The 19,126-nt window shown below is 43.4% G+C and overlaps 1 protein-coding gene across 1 annotated transcript in view; it reads right to left on the bottom strand.

Annotated features, from left to right (window-relative positions):
- Positions 1-19,126, bottom strand: part of GLIS1 (GLIS family zinc finger 1) — a 334,070-nt gene that overhangs the window by 200,504 nt on the left and 114,440 nt on the right. The window contains exon 2 of the mRNA XM_015427696.1: positions 7,925-8,123. Coding sequence (XP_015283182.1) covers positions 7,925-8,123 — 199 coding nt within the window. The remainder of the gene's footprint in view (positions 1-7,924; positions 8,124-19,126) is intronic.

The following is a 19,126-nucleotide window of genomic DNA, read 5'->3' as shown; positions in this document are numbered from 1 at the left end:
TATCCTGCAAAACATATGCATCTCATTTACCTGTTCCATGCAGTGGAAAATGCACTGCATAACTTTAAAAGCCATTAGATGGGCTTACTGGGTGTGAGAAGAGAAAAAATGATTCTCCACTTATAAAAGGAGGAATGGAAAGGGATAAAGGCTTTCATGATATTAGATTTTATGCACTATCTGGAATATTTTCATGAGGATGGTAGAGATAGTACCATCTTTTATTAGGATTGTCTTTTGTGGTTCAGGCTGTAGGAGTTAAAGACAGAACCACCAAAATCCTCTTCTGTTATTTATATATGCAGAAGCAGCAATGGTCATAACTACCACAGCAAAGTACGCTTACAGATACTCTTATCTCTTCCCCTTGACTACATTTCCTAGTGCTGCTGTAACTTTCATGGAGGTTAACGGTAACAAGCATCACAGGCTTTTGTTTTAAAACTCAAAGTGACAACCTTTTCTTGAATTTGACTGTAAAAACTTTACAGTGCACTTTCTAACGTTATGAATGTGTAGTAAAAAGAACATAAGTGCTGCCTTTTTCTCTCCAACAATTAATTTTTTAGAACTCCATTATAAGAGAGCATTTGGGGAAACTGGAGGCTAAGACTGTACACGATGCAGGAGGTGCCTGTGTGTACTACACATTATACTATAACTGTTCAGATTAAGAAACAAAGAAAGTTAATTCTGTGCCTAAACTAGAAGAAATGCTCTGTGTAATTGTGGCAGGTCTGTGTGATCTAGCACATGAATCATCACTAACATATCTTTGCAGCAGAGTGCTAAGGGTGAGATTTACAGGAGAAAAGGGACAGAGAGCATAAGGGAGCTGAACTCTCCCACCACCTACTCCTTCCTCCCCACAACACTTTCTCTTAACTGCTTTACTCCCAGGGAAAACTACCTGGGGAAAGGGGCTTGCTGGGGGAAAGCAGACGGCACCAGAAGGGATCAGCACCCCCCTCCCTCCAACTACTGCTGCTTAACTGGAACACACCCTGCCCATCTCACTACTGCTGCCTGAAGATGACTTTTATTCAAATACAATAAGACACTAGCAAGAAATAGCTAGAGAAGACCACAGCAGGTTGAAGCTTCTGGATATTTAGCAAGGGCAGCCTCACTTACAACACATTACACTAGCCTAGTGTTTAAGTCAAAGACGTGTTTATTTCAAAATATTTGAATCCCCACCTTTCTCCTGACCAAACTCAGGACCCAAGGAGAATCACACCAATAATATAAAATTCAATACTGTAAACTGTATAAAATCAGACCTAAGTGGTGGCTTCTATTCCTATGTTAGGAGGAAAGGGCTGCCATTTCTTCCATTAGATGGAGTTTATGGAGACTCTTTCACACTTATGAAATCTGGGATTCAAAGTGCAGTGATGATTCTGGCAGCACCACAAAGCTGCCACCCTTGGAGAGGAGGGTAGATGGAGAGGACCACTTACATTACCAGTTCTGTTTTATTCAAATCAGTTCTGGCGATTTGTATTTCAATCCTATTGGGGTTAATTTTCAATCAGCTTATTGTTATCCGGTCCCCAACCATGTCCAAACAGTGAATCAATACTGAGATTGCAGGACATTAAAATGAGAACAAATTAAAATGAGAACTAGAGCTGCAGGGACAGCTATGACTGGACTGATGATCTTTTGGATGCCACAGGGAAGGACCCTGATGACAATGAGCAATCTACCATATTAACGTCTTAGGCTCCCTTCTCCAAACATTCCATTCTGGCTTGGCAAGCCATGAGGGCTGTTCTGGAACTTGAGGTCAGCTGAGGTCTGGTTCTTATTACAGAAACATTTGTGCTTTGTCACAGTGTTCTCCTGAGTTTCATAGTCCCCGCTTCCTACCACCATTTGCTTTCAATTTATTGCTCAGAGCATCATCCAACTTCTTCACAAGTCCAGACAGATACTACAGTACATACTACAGATTTAAAACTCAGTTGTAGGGCAATCTGCCCCTGCCTAAACAAACAATGTAGCTTTAAGGGCCTCAAGTCTTCAAACGTTTAAGCTTTTTCTGGGTCCCGATCACATGCAAAATTAGCCGCGCGATAGGCACAAATGCCGGGCAGATTTTAAGGACGCAATCACACGGGAACATCTGGCAAGCATCCTGCACCCGTTGGCAACTTGTCTCACTCCACCGAAGAAGCAGAGTTAAAAAATACCTGGGAAAGTCCAGTATCAAACGGGTTGCTACAGGCCACAGACGGACTTTTCCCTATGTGATTGCTCCAGCGCGCTCTCATGGCGTCGGGATGGTCTGATCAGGCCATCCCAACTCCATACCGTTGTTTTTTTCCCCTTCTCAGTATGCGCATCATCGCATACTGCCGTAGGAAGCCCTCAGTGTGGAGATGGGATTCATTCATCCTCAGTTCAAGCGAATCGAAAACAAACAGCAAAAAAAAAAACCCAACTCACCCGCGATTGCATCTGATCACTCAATGGTGGGCTACGCCCGCAGCTTCAAAGAACTGTGTGATCATGCAACTGCGGGTCAATTTCCTCCAGGTTAAATAGCCTTGCTTCCCCCGCGCATTATCTTGCGTGTGTGACCAGGACCCTGGTTAACTTTTACAAGTCAGTAGGAGATCCAATTTGCAAGTGATTTTCCACGTAGCTCCAGACACACTCCCTACTTTAACAGACAAGACTGACTAAAAGTGATTCAAAAAACAAAACAAGAATGAACTCAGACAACTCAGACTTTTGTTCCAGTTGTCATGATCTAGATGCATCTGAGCAGGCTTGCCTGAATAATTAGTAGTAAGGATATCACAATGATGCAAGATGACTTTGGTCACTAGGCAGAAATAGCTTAGATTTACCAAGCCACTAATCACCAGGATCAGCAGAACAAAAGCAATTCCTTCCACCACTGCTCAGACATGGGGTGTAACCACAGCAGTTTGGCCTGACATAGACATCCCTCTCCTCTAGACCAAATGGATGAGATCAAATGTGCACATCTGGATCCTGTTCCTAAAGGTAAAGGTAAAAGTTCCCTTGCTCGAAAGCCAGTTGAGTCCGACTCTAGCGTTGCGGTGCTCATCTCCGTTTCAAAGCCGAAGAACCAGCACTGCCCGAAGACGTTTCCATGGTCATGTGGCCGGCATGACTGAAGTGGTACCTATTTATCTACTTGCAATTTCTTGCTTTTGAACTGCTAAGCTGGCAGGAGCTGGAACTAGAGATGGGAGCTCACTCCGTCATGCGGCAACTCGGGTCTCGAACTGCTGAACTACTGATCTTCCACAGCCTGCAGTTCAGCGTCTTAACCACTTGAGCCTACCTCGTGGTAAAATGACTCCCACACAGATTAAATAGCCACCAGTAAATTCCGATGGCTACCTCAGCGAGGCACATCCCTGATGGGCCATGGAAACTCAGGAGCAGTTTGATTGTTCCTCTCTGTTTCTTGTGTGTCTTTATTTTTTTCCCTCCAACCCCAGTCTGAGGTGCGCTTCAGTGCCCCATCAGCTGCCTGTGACACTCCTGCGTGGAAGCGCACATGCGCATACAAAGCCCAGTGTTTGAGCAAGGAAGCATGGGAAAGTGAATCTACCGATGTGAACAACCAATCTTGGATCCGCAGCACTATAATTCCGGGTTAGCAGTTGCTGTGTAATCAACACAAAGCATTCCCAACTCAAGCAGCTTATTTAGAGTCAATATACTGCTGCGCCAAACTGCTTGTGTGACCGCGCCCGCAGTCTTTTGATAACTACCTGTACTGCAACTTTCAACCAGGGCACATATCAAAAGTCAGCTGTGTTAGCCATCTGTCTTCCAGGTCATCTGTAAACCAGATGAAGCTGTCACGCAAACACAGTGGCAGAGGAGAACCCAAAAACTGCTATGGCATTTATTTTAGTCACCATTACTCTAGACATCAGTGAAGTCTACCATGCAAGTAGTAGCAATCTGGGAACTACCCGAGGAACCATGTTAATGTTGCCCAATTTTTTTAATTCAGGAGAGGTCTGGAATCCACATTGGTGTCTCCAAAAGTTAAGCTGAAGGGATCAGAGACCATGTAAACCAGTAAAAAATTGAAATTGACTGCCTATTTCAAGCCTAGATATCTAGCATCCTGGTTTTCAATTTAACTGAGACACTCCACTACACACACACACATTAAAAATTCTACCAAGATATTTGGAAGCAAGTTCCATTTACAAACAACTACCATTCAGCATTTAACCGAGTCCTTAAGTCCTGTTCAGCTGTTTGGTTGGTTGGTTGGTTGGGTGTTTTTTTACTGTACGTATGGAATAAGCATGTTATATGTATTCCTCCCAATTCACGCAATCACCATTTCTTCTGAAAGGAACAATATATACTCCAGGTTTGGAACATGTGTGTCTGGTGGATGTGTTTCAAAAGAAATGGCAATCACAGGTATCAGGAGAATCATGAGTAGCACATTCATTCCATATGTGAAGTCACAACCAGGATCATAACATCTGCAAAAGGCTCTACTTACTCACCAATGTAAACTGAAGTGAGGGGAGGGGACAATTTAAGTGGCAAGGAGTTTGCAAAGTTAACCAGTGATTGGGCCCGACCTTTTAAAACATAAGAACAACATAGGGGCACCTCATTGTGAGAGGTATTAAAAACATTGGCACATGAGATGCCAAAAGTAAGAACAAACAAATCATGGAATCTCTGAGAAATACTGTTATGTTCTCTACAGTTACAGACAAAGAGGTAAAACCTACAAGATGTAGGCCAAGGTTTCAAAGTGAAGTGAATTCCCTCAGTCACCTGTTGCTTTGTATTACAATAGGATCAGGGTCTTTCTCTCTCTCTCTCTCTCTCACACACACACACACATGTTCTGTGGCATATAATCCTGTGTTGTTCTGGGAATCTTCCCTGAGACAGAGTTGTAAGGAGTTCATATTTCGTAAGGGAGTACTATGATCCTCTGAATATAAGCATCTGTCATTTCCTCATTATGGATTTTTCAAAAAGGTCCTGAAAAGATCTAAGCAGTCTTCTCTTCCCTCCTTTTGTTTGCTCCCACTCCAATTATCTTTGCATCATAATTGCCTTCAATGACAGACTAAAACTAGCTTGTTAGAAGTAAGCACCATGTGGATTCATAACAGGGTCAAGATGGAGTTGACAAACATATGTAACAAAATCAGAAACAGCAAGATATTTATGACGTTAGTATTCATTTCCTATGCTGGATTCAATAGTTCCAGGGAGAAAACATTATTTAATCAAAATATCCCATATAAAAAGCTGTAACTCTGAAGGATACTTTACCCGATTCTCAGAAAGCTGTAATTTTAAAAGGTTATATTTATATATGTAAATAATAGTAAGTTTCTTTCAACAACTGCCATCTGTTTAGGAAAACCTCATGTTAAGAATTGTTAATAGTTTGTGACATTTAGAATGAAAATTGAGATCCACATTTTCTGAAAAGTTATAAAAAGGACTAAACAGAGAACTGCCCTTGAGATAATAAAGTATCAAAATTAGAAATCTAGTTTTCACCTTAAAGTATATGCCAATGATAAACATATACCTCTTGTTCTCCATACAAATTATTTTATTTAGAAAATGGGTATGCTACGTCTCCAGAAACCTTCTTGATGTGGCTCATAAAGTAAAACAGAAGACAGCATTAAAATTAATAAACCATAAAAACCCAGCCACAGCATAAAACCAGAATTAAACATTAAGCAACTGAAAAACAATATCCATAAAACAGTCCCAGGCTAGACGTAGACTGTAAAAACAAATTCAAAAGATTAAAAACCCCACAACCCAGGTAAAAATAAATATTTTGGCTTGGTGCCGAAAGGCAAGTAAGGTGGGCACCAGGCAAGCCTCAAGGGGGAGAGCGTTCTTTAAGGGGGGGCACTCCTCAGGTCTGCAGGCAGAGCACAGAGAACAGAGCATGCAAGGAGAATCTTAACTGGTAGGCTGGATAGTAAATGCTGTTAAGGAACCAAATATAAATAATCTGACCAAAGTATGAGTCCAATGGCACCTTTAAGACCAACAAAGTTTTATTTAAAGTGTAAGCTTTTGTGTGCCAGCACACTTCATCTGAAGAATTGAAACAAAATTTCTTCAAGCCTTACCTACAGGAAGATGGGGGGGGGGGGGTGTCAGGAAGGGCCAGTCAGAGTTAAGATGCATAAGTGAAGCTGAGCATTTGTGTGCTAATTCACTGACATTCATTGATCCTTGATCCAGTCTCAGCTTCACTTTTGTTTCAATTTGTCTAAAGAAGTGTGCTTGCACAAGTAAGCTTACACCTTAAATAAAACTTTGTTGGTCTTAAAAGTGCCATTGGACTCAAACTTTGTTCTGCTGCTTAAGACCAACACAGCTACCCACCTGAAGAAATACTCTGACTATGCTTTCATACACACTAAATAAAACACGTTCGATATACTTTGCAACTAGATTTTACTGTGGGCGATTCTGCATCTAGCATTTGCTCCCCATTTTCTTAACTGGGAGGAAAAGGTGCAGCTCAAAACCACATTCAAATACCTTGGGGGCAACACTGTACTGACTGCAAAGTCACCCCTGAATGGCTATAAATCTATGTAGAAGGTACCATAAAACCTGATGATCAAAGAAAGTGAAAGTGGCATGCAATGTGGAGGGTACCATAAAATCCGATGATCAAAGAAAGTGAAAGTGGCATGCAATGCAGGGGGGAATTTCTGTTCCACCGTGGGTTTCGTAAAACAATGGGGAGAAAAGCCAATGCAGAATCGCCCCCTGTGAAATGGCAAAATCCACTTGCAAATAATTGATGAAGTGGATCGAAACTGCATTATTCAGCATGTTATCTTACCATAGTTTGGAAGCATCTCTTTTTTAAGGGTGATTTCCCACAAGCGCTGCTCCGCGCTCACTCTTCTCTTTGGCCCGATGGTACGTGTCAATTTCACACAAGCTGCTGCGCGACTGCATTTTGCCCCGCAGCTTCGTGCGATTTTCCCCGCGTCTACTCAATCCTGTTTTTTGAGGATTGAGTAGACGCGGGGGAAGTCGCACGAAGCTGCAGGGTAAAATGCGGCCACGCAGCAGCTTGTGTGAAATTGACATGTACCATCGGGGCAAAAGGGAGGAGTGAGCGCGGAGCAGCGCTTGTGGGAAATCACCCTAAGAGTTCAAGCCAGACCTCAGGTCCATGTAGTGCCTCTTGCTAAATATCCATTTCTATGAGCACAGCTCCTTTCCAGTCCCAAGAGATCTCATAATTGAAGAGGCTGCAAATTAAACTCACAGAGCATGTATTTCACGTGTATAGATCAGCTGGCCTGTTCAGCTCACTGGCACAATGTAAAATATTTTCCTGATACTTTCACAGAAGATTAGATAGCAGAGAAAGAGAGATTGGTGGTTAGCATTTGCTTCTTCGCCCCTCACCCAGTCACCACATATGGATGTGGCTGTTGAATGCTTGGCAAAAAATAAGCTGCCTTTATGGCTGAGAAATTTTGAATTTATTTTAGTTGTAAGAAAGTATGCTATGGTCCAAAGCTGGCAGCACAGAACATCACAGTCCAAGAGGAAAGAAAAAGAAAAGGTTTTCTTTTAGTTTCTAGAACTTAAAAATAGAAGAAACGCATGCTTGTGTACTGAATGAAACATGAACACGTAAGAAGCTGCTTTATTGTCTACTCTGACTGGCAATGTCTCTCAGCTTGAGATCTGGCACATCTACTGATTCTCTGACTGACAAGGACTGAAAGTGGGGTCTTCAAAATGTTGCATCTATAGCAAGCACCAAGTCAGTGAATAAGAACTATTTGTAATAGGTGGACCACACTCAGAGACAAATATTCAAAAGCGTGACTAGCTTAAAAATAATGCAGACATGGCAATTAAAACTGAAAAACAATACCTTGTATCTGAGTGAGATAAATTCAGCTGACTAACATGCAGCAGTCTTTCACAAGGCAAAGGGTGGTCTCGAGTAAGCGAGTTTCCTGAGTGTATAAGCAAGTTCTGTCTACATACAGGCCCCACACTATTTGTCATCTCCACGTCCATCGTGTTGTTCTTCTCGGATATTGAATTACAGTGATTGTAGCCACCATTCACTGTTAAAGAAAAGAGAAAGGAGGAAAAAAACATAATGATGAGCTCCTTGACAAAACTGCCACTCTATCTCTCTTGTTGTCCTCAGCATGCTCCACCCACCATTGGCAGCCGGTCTCATGAAATCATAGTAAGTGTAACAGGAGAAAATGCAAAGAGTTTCAAATTAATCAAGATCTGGTTCCAAAGGAATTATCTTCTCTCATTTATTGCTACTGTTTTTCAACCTTTATTGTAAAAATGATCATATTTCAGAGAGAGTTTTCTTTCACTGGAGGGAGAGGCAACAGAAGAGACAGACTGACATGCTCTTTTCCCTCTATATTTACCTGGCCTTTCAGTATGGGGAAGGGGAGAAGGTGCTCATAGCTTAAGGGCCTGTAGAGTCATTCTCAAACAAACTTTACACACCAACTCCACAAAAAGTATTTTTGGTTTTAAATGAAGATTAAAGACACCACATAAGTACAAATCCATGTTAGTTTGGCTTGCATTTTACTTAAGAGACAAATTATGCAGAATAAGGGGCAATTCAGATCTCGAGGATTCATTTCTGACAGAACTTGTTAAATTAAAGACAGAAGTGTTAAGATTAAAAACAATGGGAATGAGAAAGCATGGAAAGATTATTTGTGCAACACTGAAAAAATGCAACACACAATTAAGCATGCCTTACATTCTTCTGGCTTTAACTGAAACAATTAAACAATTAAAATCAATGGGACTTAAGCACACTGTAATGTGTTCGATTGCAGCCTTCATTTTCATTTAATTCCTTTTACACCTGAAAATGGTAAAGCCATCTAAAAAAACACTTTTCAAACATTTAAAAACATTGCAATATTTGTATCTAACCTCTTGCTGAAAACCACACAGCTGCCAGCCTGAACAGAAAAAAATAATCCATTTTTAGTCCTTTAACACGAATTGTGGTTTTAGATGCCTATCAACAGTTCTCTAACCTCAGCTTGCTGACTCTTTTTTTTAGCTTGCTGACTCTTGACTCTATACAATGATCATATGGACTATGTCCTAATGCACCAATGTTCCTTTCAAAACAATTAGTGAAACAAATACTGGTCTTTAATCCATCCAATAATTCAAATAGATGGCATACTATTCCTGATGCTTAAAGGATGTTTTGAAGGTGGGCTCTAGTCTAGCAACTGTACAATTTCAGTTTTAAAACAATATTATCTAGGTATGGGAAATACAGTGAGTATAATTTAAAAAACTGATCAAAGAAATACAGTTCACATTTCAGAAAATCTGATACTTTTCAAAAGTTTCTTAAAACAAGGATCTAATTCAAATAAAATGACTGAGATTCCTCCTTGATATAATCTTAGATAAATTGTTGACATCAGTGGAAGAGCTGGATTATAATGATTATGTGTACTATGGTGGCAAGGGATTTCTTTTGTGGCTCAGTAAAGTTATGCAATCTAGACTGCTTGCAGAGACACTTCCTTCCATTTAGGTTGGTATCGCCACAGCCTGGAAAGAACAGCTCTGGGTTGACATTGGCCCATTCGCATCTATCATTCGCTCATTTGTTTTACCAAACCCACAATGGAACCGAAAAAGATGTGGCTCAAAACCACATTGAAATACCCCAGGCCAACACCATACTGACTGCAGTGGGATACGGTGATTCCCGGTTATATATTATATCGAAAGGATAGGGGGGGGGAAGGGTTGGAGGTGGGATGGCTCCATATGTCAGAGAGGGTATACAGTCCAGTAAGATTAAGAGGGTAAGAGAATTGGATTCGCTTCTGGAAATGCTATGGGTTGAAATAGTGGGCCCAAAAAGAAACTTAACAGTGGGAGTTTGTTATCGCTCACCAGATCAAAAGATAGAGGAGGATTATAAAATGATGAATGAATTAAAGATAGTGGCTAGACAAAAAACTGTGTCATAATAGGTGACTTTAACTACCCACACATTGATTGGGTCAATATGTGTTCTAGTCGGGAAAAAGAGATTGAGTTTCTAGACACTCTCAATGACTGTGCTATGGAGCAGATGGCCACAGAACCTACCAGGGGAGAGGCGATCCTGGATTTGGTCCTAAGTAATGGCCAAGACCTGGTGAGAGATGTAAAAGTGATTGCACCACTTGGGAACAGTGACCATAATGTTATTGAGTTCAACATTTGTATAAATAAGGAACTGGCCAAAAAGACTGATGCAACCACTTTGAACTTTAAAAGGGGTAACTTCTCTGATATGACGGGACATATGAGGAGGAAACTGAAAGAAAAAGTAGAAAGGGTCAAAACCATTGGGGAAGCTTGGAAGCTATTTAAAACTACGATCATAGAAGCTCAGAAAAAAATATATACCGCAGGTTAGGAAAGGCACAAATGGGTATAGAAAAAAGCCTGCATGGTTAACAAACAAAGTAATGGAAACTGTAAAAGGTAAAAAGAATTCCTTTAAGCTGTGGAAAGCTAGTCTCAGTGAGGCTGATAAAAGGGAACACAGGCTGTGGCAAATAAAATGTAAGTCTGTGATGAGGCAGGCAAAAAGGGAATATGAGGAGCATATAGCGAAATACGTAAAGACCAACAATAAAACTTTCTTCAAATACATTAGAAGCAGGAAACCAGTCAGGGAGGCAGTGGGGCCCTTGGATGACCATGGGGTAAAAGGACTCCTGAAGGATGATAGGGAAATGGCTGAGAAGTTAAATGCATTTTTTGCCTCTATCTTCACTGTGGAGGATGAGAAGTGCTTGCCCACTCCAGAACCACTGATTTCGGGAGGGGTGTTGAAAAACCTGAGTCAGATTGAGTCGACGAGAGAGAAGGTTCTACAACTGATAGACAACTTAAAAACTGATAAATCACCAGGCCCTAATGGAATACATCCGAGAGTTCTGAAAGAACTCAAATGTGAACTTGTGGATCTCCTGACAAAAATGTGTAATCTTTCATTAAAATCTGCCTCCGTTCCTGAGGACTGGAAGGTAGCTAATGTCAGTCCCATCTTTAAAAAGGGTTCCATAGGAGATACGGGAAATTAAAGGCCAGTCAGTCTGACATTGATACCAGGTAAATTGGTGGAAACTGTTAATAAGGAAATAATCAGTAAGCACATTGATGAACAAAAACTATTGAGGTAGACTCAGCACGGGTTCTGTAAGGGAAGATCTTGTCTCACTAACCTGTTAGTGTTCTTTGAGGGGGTGAACAAACATGTGGACAAGGGGGACCCAATAGATACTGCTTACCTGGACTTCCAGAAAGCGTTTGATAAAGTTCCTCATCAAAGGCTCCTAAGTAAGCTCAAAAATCACAGGATAAAAGGACAAGTCCTTTTGTGGATCAAAAACAGGCTAATTAATAGGAAACAGAGAGTGAGTATAAATGGGAAATTTTCCCAGTGGAGGGTGGTAAGCAGTGGGGTACCGCAGGGATCAGTACTCCGTCTGATGCTTTTTAACTTGTTCATTAAAGATTTGGAGTCGGGAGTAAGCAGTGAAGTGGCTAAATCTGCGGATGATACAAAGTTGTTCAGGGTGGTGAAAACCAGGGAGGACTGTGAGGCACTCCAAAGGGATCTGTCAAGGATGGGCGAGTGGGCGTCAACGCGGCAAATGGGGTTCAATGTAGCCAAGTGCAAGGTGATGCACATTGGGGCCAAAAATCCTAACTATAAATACACGCTGAAGGGGTCCAAACTGGCAGAGACTGACCAAGAGAGATATATTGGAGTCGTAGTAGATAACTCACTGAAATTGTTGAGACATTGTGCGACTGCTAAAAAAGGCCAATGCTATGCTGGGGATTATTAGGAAGGGAATTGAAAATAGATCAGCCAATATCATAATGCGTCTATATAAATCAATGGTGCAATCTCATTTGGAATACTGTGTACAGTTCTGGTCACCACACCTCAAAAAGGATATTATAGTTTTGGAGAAAGTGCAGAAAAGGGCAACTACAATGATAAGAGCATTGGAACACTTTCCCTATGAAGAAAGGTTAAAGCAATTGGGGCTCTTTAGCTTGGAGAAACGATGGCTGAGGGGTGATATGATTGAGGTCTATAAGATTATGCATGGGATAGAGCAGGTAGAGAAAGAGGTACTTTTTTCCCTTTCTCACAATACAAGAACTCGTGGGCACTCAATGAAATTGCTGAGCGGTCGGGTTAGAATGGATAAAAGGAAGTACTTCTTCACCCAAAGAGTGATTAACACGTGGAATTCACTGCCACAGGAGGTCGTGGCGGCTACAAGCATGGATGGCTTCAAGAGGGAATTAGATAAGCATATGGAGCAGAGGTCCATCGGTAGCTATTAGCCACAAGGTATAGATAGAGACTCTGGGGCAAGTGATGCTCTGTCTTCTTGGTGCTTGGGGGGAGGGGTCAACAGTGGGAGGGCTTCTAGTGTCCTGGCCCCACTGGTGGACCTCCTGATGGCACCTGGTATTATTGGCCACTGTGTGACAGAGTGTTGGACTGGATGGGCCATTGGTCTGATCCAACATTGGCTTCTCTTATGTTCTTAAGAATGCAAGCTAAGTCTAATAATGTTACAAGAGTTTGCTGTAGTGCTTTAGAGCTTTACTTAATTAAGAACAATGAACCAATAGCTGAAATGACACATAAAACTGCAATGACTCATATTTAAAGCACAAATAGATGTGAAATATTTGCCCAACATACTTAAATATCCCAAGAGTTTTTGTGGCTTAGGGGTGTCTGCCAAACTAGGTCATTTGCTTTTGCTTGTCGCTTTGAAACATCATACAGAATGCACCTAAAACATGTCTAAAGAAAACAATATTTTTACTGGCAGTTAGCAGTACAGTATCCTTTTGGAACAAGATTTACATATTACTGCATTTTTATTAACAGTTAGAGGATCAAGAATCTCTCTCAGGGCAACTTAGTGTTATTAACATCAGACAATATCACTTTCTAGCTTGTGCCACTCCTTCTTCGGAGCTTGTGCGCTTAACATCAGAACAAGTAGAGAATATCAAGAGGAGAAACCCCCCCCCCATCACTAGGCTTTCACACTAGGAAAAGTATGCATTTGTTAATACTGGGGGGGGGGTGACATTTCTACACCACACAGTCTTTGTCTGTACATTTGTAGAGCTATAGTTGCTATCAGTACTTGATTTTTGTAAGAGTTCTGCATCTGCGGTGGTGCAGGGAGTAACAGCACCTGCAGTAACATCTATAGCGAACAGCCATAATGGCTGTTTGAATCCCCACCGCGGCCGGAGTGAGCTACCGGCCCCAGTCCCAGCTCCCGCCAACCTAGCGGCTCGAAAGTAATTGCAATTAGAGAAATGGGTACCTGCCTTAGAGGCGGGGGGCACCCTCCTCCTGGTTCCGTGCCAGGAGGGTTGATGGCGACGATGGCAGTAAGAGAAGCAGCAGCAGCGAGGAAGAACAATGGCGGCGGCGTGCGGACCGAAGGAGCGATGACGACATCGGATCGAGGCGGGACCGGATGACGCAACTGCGGAGCGACGCGGCGCGGCTGGAGCCCGAAGGGACGAGTAGCCGGGAACGCCGCAGTCCAGGAGCAGTGCGCATCAACGGAGGGTCCATCTGCAGCCCGCTGATGGTCGCCGCTCACCGGAATGCCAAGACTACGCCGGAGCCACCGAGTACGGAGAGAAGCCTGTCGTCCGGGTGCTGCTAGGCAACCCCTCCCTGCACAATTGTCGCCCTAGGTAGGATCTGACTACAATAATGTAGGCCACTTGTAAACCGCTCTGAGACCCAGTAGGGGTCATGAGCGGTATAGAAGTCACATGTAAATAAATAAATAAAATAAATACTTTCTTTAGTTTCTCTCCTGGGTTTGTTAGATCGTATGGGAAGTACCAAATGGCAACATCTAAAAAGTGGGGATGCTCTCAGGTGTATCCACATCCAAGACATCTACAGTTTTTCCAGCAGACATGTGGAACACACACACACACACACACACACATATACACGATAATGTGGATGCAGGTTTGATCAGCAGCCTAATCATTATGAGTGTTAATCAGTCCCCAGTTAACTCAAAATGGGACACAGTTACCTAATTGGAAAAAAGAACTGGAAAAGAAAAAACTGATCCCATAAATGACAGGACCTGTACAGGTATTGCCTTTGCTATTGTCTACAATGTGGGTAGTTAAGGGCAGGTGAAGGACCAGTACAGGGGGACATCACAAATGTATAAAAACTACAAAACTTTGTGTGTACACTGGGTCCATCCTTCATCATGCACAAATAAGCAAAATGTAAGCAAATGTAAAACATGCAATCAGGGACTCAAATGTTTTAGGGAAGCCATGAGTCCCATGCAGAATATAACATTAAATATAAGGTAGATCCCGGTGGGCAGCCATGTTGGTCTGAAGCAGTAGAACCAAGTTTGAGTCCAGTGGCACCTTGAAGACCAACAAAGTTTTATTCAGGGTATGAATAAAACTTTGTTGGTCTTCAAGGTGCCACTGGATTTACATATGCAGAATTATTGGTGCAGCCTCTACAGCACAGGAATTAATAAGGGGCTAAAAGCAAACAATTTTTTAAATAAAAAATTAGTTATTCCTTTCAAAACTCACCCAAATGCTTATTTACACAGGCTGTGTATGTGAAAGAAGGAAAAGAATGTCAGAATGAAGTCATGTCTGCAATGTGGACATTTATGCCATTTTTGTAGATCTGAAGAAAGGGCAAAAAAGCAATAATCCTGCACTAATTTCTCCTTGCTGTTAAGAACAGTCTCAATGACATCAGAAGCAGCAAGAAATTCAGGTAGCGAAAATATCTTAATCTTCTGCTAGTTTAACTTTTAAAAACACAAGACGAAATTGCTCCTGAATAACTTGTTTGGCATCAGCGCAGAGACCACAAAGAAGAACTATACCATTGCATCAAAAGGCTGCACATTACAGTGATATGACTTCGTTCTTTAGTTGTAACTTGCACCCTACTTCTCATGCCATTGTCACCAGCCCCCTGAAAATAATGTTATGGAAGAGAGATCCATCAACAGTTATTAACTAGAATAGCTAAAAAAGGAGCCTCCATGTTTAGAAGGAACATAAATCTGGGTACCAAATGCTGGAAACAACAGGGGATAGTTCCTTCTATCATATCTGCTTGCAAGCTTCCAAGGAACATCTGGCTGACAATAGAAGCGTGCAAATTTGTTTCATTTTGTTTTCAAAACACCTATTTGCTTGCTTTCATTTCATTATTGCATTCATGATTATTTGTTTTAGTTCCCCTTTGGTTTCAACAGGAAACACATTCAGGGCATAACTTTTTTCATTTTCTATCCAATTTGGATGAAATTTTAGGGATTGTATCCATCACCCAACATACCTTCTTTGCCATATTCCATGTTGACTAAAGAAATTTACAGTTTCATTGTCTATTAAATTCTTCATTTACACAGTATAAACAAGAAGCATTTGGCATCCCAAGAGAGGCAAGGACAGTCACACAACAGGCACAGATGGTGCATTTGGCAACTCTGGGAAGCAGGCGGAGTTACAGCAGCAATAGAAGCCTGAAATTGGTGCCCCAAGAAAAATCTGATAGCAAAGTAGCTGCTGATGTTTGATACCACAAGTTGAATAGATAACGTGGCAGGCTTGTATTTTTGTGGATTCCTTGCCACTGTGAATGCAATCCCCACTCCACCCATCCATGTTACCATAGGGCTTTTAAAAACTTGGTCGTTGCTATACCAGTATAGCATTCTAGCACTATAGTGAGATACCATCTACCAATTTTTAAGCCATCAAAAAGCCCACCACTGGTATAGTAAGATAAATGGCAGCTGCAAGGAGATGGTAGCAGTAAGATGGAGCCAATCTGAAACATGGTGTGCAAACCTGCTTGGACTGTGATTTTTCAGGAAAGATCTCAGCAAAGCAGGTTTATGAAAGATCAGAGCAAAGCAGAGGAGCTTAGAAAACAGGTGACTGGAGGACAATGTGATTTGGATTCTCCAAAAACACACGTTTGAAAATTAAGGTAGTACAAAACAGCCCTGTGGATGCAACCCCTGAGTATACCTTGTATTGCTGCCTGAATCATACACTCATTGAATTATTCCACACAGATAGTAATGCCCTTGTCTTCAAAGGAGGACCCAGTAGACAAATCATAAGTTTATAATTTGTGCAATCTGCCATTCCAGATTTCAATGAAGCAGGGCACCCTGCTGGCAATGGAGCTCATAAATCCTTCAGAAGAATAGGTAAGTGATTGCTGTTATCTTGAGGAATAATCAGTTTTCCATGAGCTACAAGAAAAACAGCAAGGGTTGAGCACTGTCAAGATACAGAATGGAAACAGAAGTAGAGATTGGATTTATACCCTGCCCTTCACTACCCAAAAGAGTCTCAGAGCAGCTTACAATCTCCTTTCCCTCCCCATAACAGACACCTCGTGCGGAAGGTGGGGCTGAGATAGCTCTTGAGAGAACTGCTCTTGAGAGAACAGCTCTGAAAGAATTTATGACTGACCCAAGGTCACACTAGCAGCTGCATGTGGAGGAGCAGGGAAGCGAACCCTCCCACATTAGAGTCCACGCTCTTAACCACTACACCAAACTGGTTCTACATCAAATAGGTAGATCTACACCAATCTTCAATGTTCATCCATGACAATTAACTGCTAGCTGTTATGGAATCATCCAGTCCCAAAGGGGTGATGTCCATTTTACCAAGAGGAAAAAAGTGAAGGTTTAACTGTTCTATCAGACTTTCCAACATGGCCTTGTTAACTTGCTCTCTTGGAAGACTATGGAGCTCCCGGCCTCCCGGCAAAGCCGCTGGAGGTCCGGGGGCTGTTTTGCCGCCCCGGAGGAAACCAGGGCAGCAACAGAGCAATGACGCTCTGTGTCGTGACGTGGGCGGGGAGGCGTAGCCGGCTCAGTTAAACGGCCGGGCTCCGCTCTTGCCCAAACAGTCGCTGACTTGTGCTCGAAGGTGTAGCTTCAAGCACAGAGGGGGAGAAAGGACCGTGGCCTACCTTGCTAGCCTGGGGCCCGGTCGGGAAGTCGGCAGCAAAGAGGCGGAAAGACTCGGCGCAGCAATAGCCTGCGGCTCAGGAAAAGCGCGGCAGCGCAAATTTTCCCTTCAGTGCGGTGGCGTGGTCCAAGGGCTCTGGACCAACGGCAAGGCAATCGCGGCGGCTGGCCGATAGCGCAGAGCAGTTTGCGGCTGCGGTGCCAATTTGCGGTGGTGGCAGAGTGCCTCTCAACTCAAAGGGACAATAACAAGCCTTTCCCTGATTAGCCTGGGAAGAGGGTTTCATTGAGGGCCCAGGGTCGGACCTTGAGGTCTGGATTTGGCAGTTGGTGAGGCTGCTGGGGCTTTAGTGCTGCCCTATCCCCCGCTCAGTTACCACCCCCCCGGAGGTCAAAATAATAATAAGAATAATAATAATAATAATAATAATAATAATAATAATAATAATAATAATAAAAATAATAAACCCTTAACACTTTGTCAGGGCTGGGCAGGGAATAAAGGCCGAGGAGGTTTGGGGCGGCCGTTGCCCCTGTTGGCCATTTGCTGAAAATGGTTGCTCTTGGCTGCTAGGGAGTGACAGTTGGTTGGGTGGACATCCTGGTAAGTTCAGATAGCGGAAGCCATTTTGAGTGGTGCCATCTAGAGGCGGCCATTTTGGGGATGTCTTTTCTGGGCGGCCATTTTGAGTGGGTATCAGGGAGCGGCCATTTTGATAGTAATTTCTGCGGCGGCTGATTTGGAGTAGCCCTTATTGCTGATATTAACATGGCACCCAAGAAGTTGCAAGGCCCTTCCAAGGGCAAGCAGCCAGCCCCTAAGAAGCCTACTCAGAAGTCCCCAAAATGGCCCACCCTCTTGAACTCTTCTGATGAGGATGAGCAGGACCCTGTCAATGCAGCCATCCTGGAGACTCTGGCAGCCTTTGAGAGGAGACAGGGCGAGCATCCTCCTTCGCGTGATGTGGCTAAATCTCTGCCTAAACAATCTTTTCAGGTGCAGGTGTTGGCACGCTTAGCTCTTCTTGAGGACAGACAGGGCGAAGTGGCTTCAACATTGGGGCAGCTGGTTCAGAGGCAGTGCATGGATGGCAAGCAGGAGAGCCAGGGTACAGAGGAGCTTCAGGTGGAGCTTTATAAAGGCACACCAAGCAGTGAAGGTAAGGTGGAAAGCACCAGCCAAGGTGAGACATACTGGCCTTGGGGCCTGGCAACTCATGGCACACCAGGATACCCAGCACACACCGCGCAAGACAGTTTTGGGCACCCAATGTCGGGCGGATGGTCACCCTATGCTGGATGGAGAAGTGTGGCCCAGCCGCCTCAGGGCGCCTGGCCTGGGTGGGGCTACCCAAATCCAGGTCCTGATCTTGTAAATCCAGGGGGTTTAGGATATGACTTGGTTCCGGCAGGTGCCATTCGCTTTGGGGACTTGGCCTTGCCACTTGGAGACCACCTCTCCATTGCTACCAGGGAGAAAATCCTTAAAGGAGAGTTTGTGGATGTCTTCAAGCTGTTACACAGGGAATTGGAGAAAAAAGATAAAGAGGACCTGGATGAGCGGGAGAAGGCACGTTTGAGGAGGCGCACTGTTGACAGGACCTGGGCTAACTGGTACCCAGGATTTTTAATTTACACGGCAGTGATAGTGTGGCACCAGCCATGGAGGGCTTCAGCAATGCTCCAGTATATAGACATCACAAGGGGGAGACCCGCGATACTCGCGGGGGGGCAGTCTCTCTCTTTCCCCCGTTCTCTCTCTTCCCCCCCAGTCTCTCTCTCTCTGTGTCTCTCTCCTCCCCTTTTCTCTCTTCCCCCAGTCTGTCTCTCTTTCCCCCCTTCTCCCCCCTCTCTTCGCCCCACAGTCTCTCTCCCCCCCTTCTCTCTCTTCGCCTCCAGTCTCTCTCTTTCCCCCCTTCTCTGTCTCCCCCCCCACAGTCTCTCTCCCCCTTCTCTCTCTTCCCCCCCCACAGTCTCTCTCTTCCCCC

This window comes from Gekko japonicus, unplaced genomic scaffold (assembly GCF_001447785.1).
Source record: "Gekko japonicus isolate JY-2015 unplaced genomic scaffold, Gekko_japonicus_V1.1 scaffold332, whole genome shotgun sequence".
Lineage (NCBI taxonomy): Eukaryota > Metazoa > Chordata > Lepidosauria > Squamata > Gekkonidae > Gekko > Gekko japonicus.
This window is presented reverse-complemented; position numbering and strand designations above follow the sequence as displayed.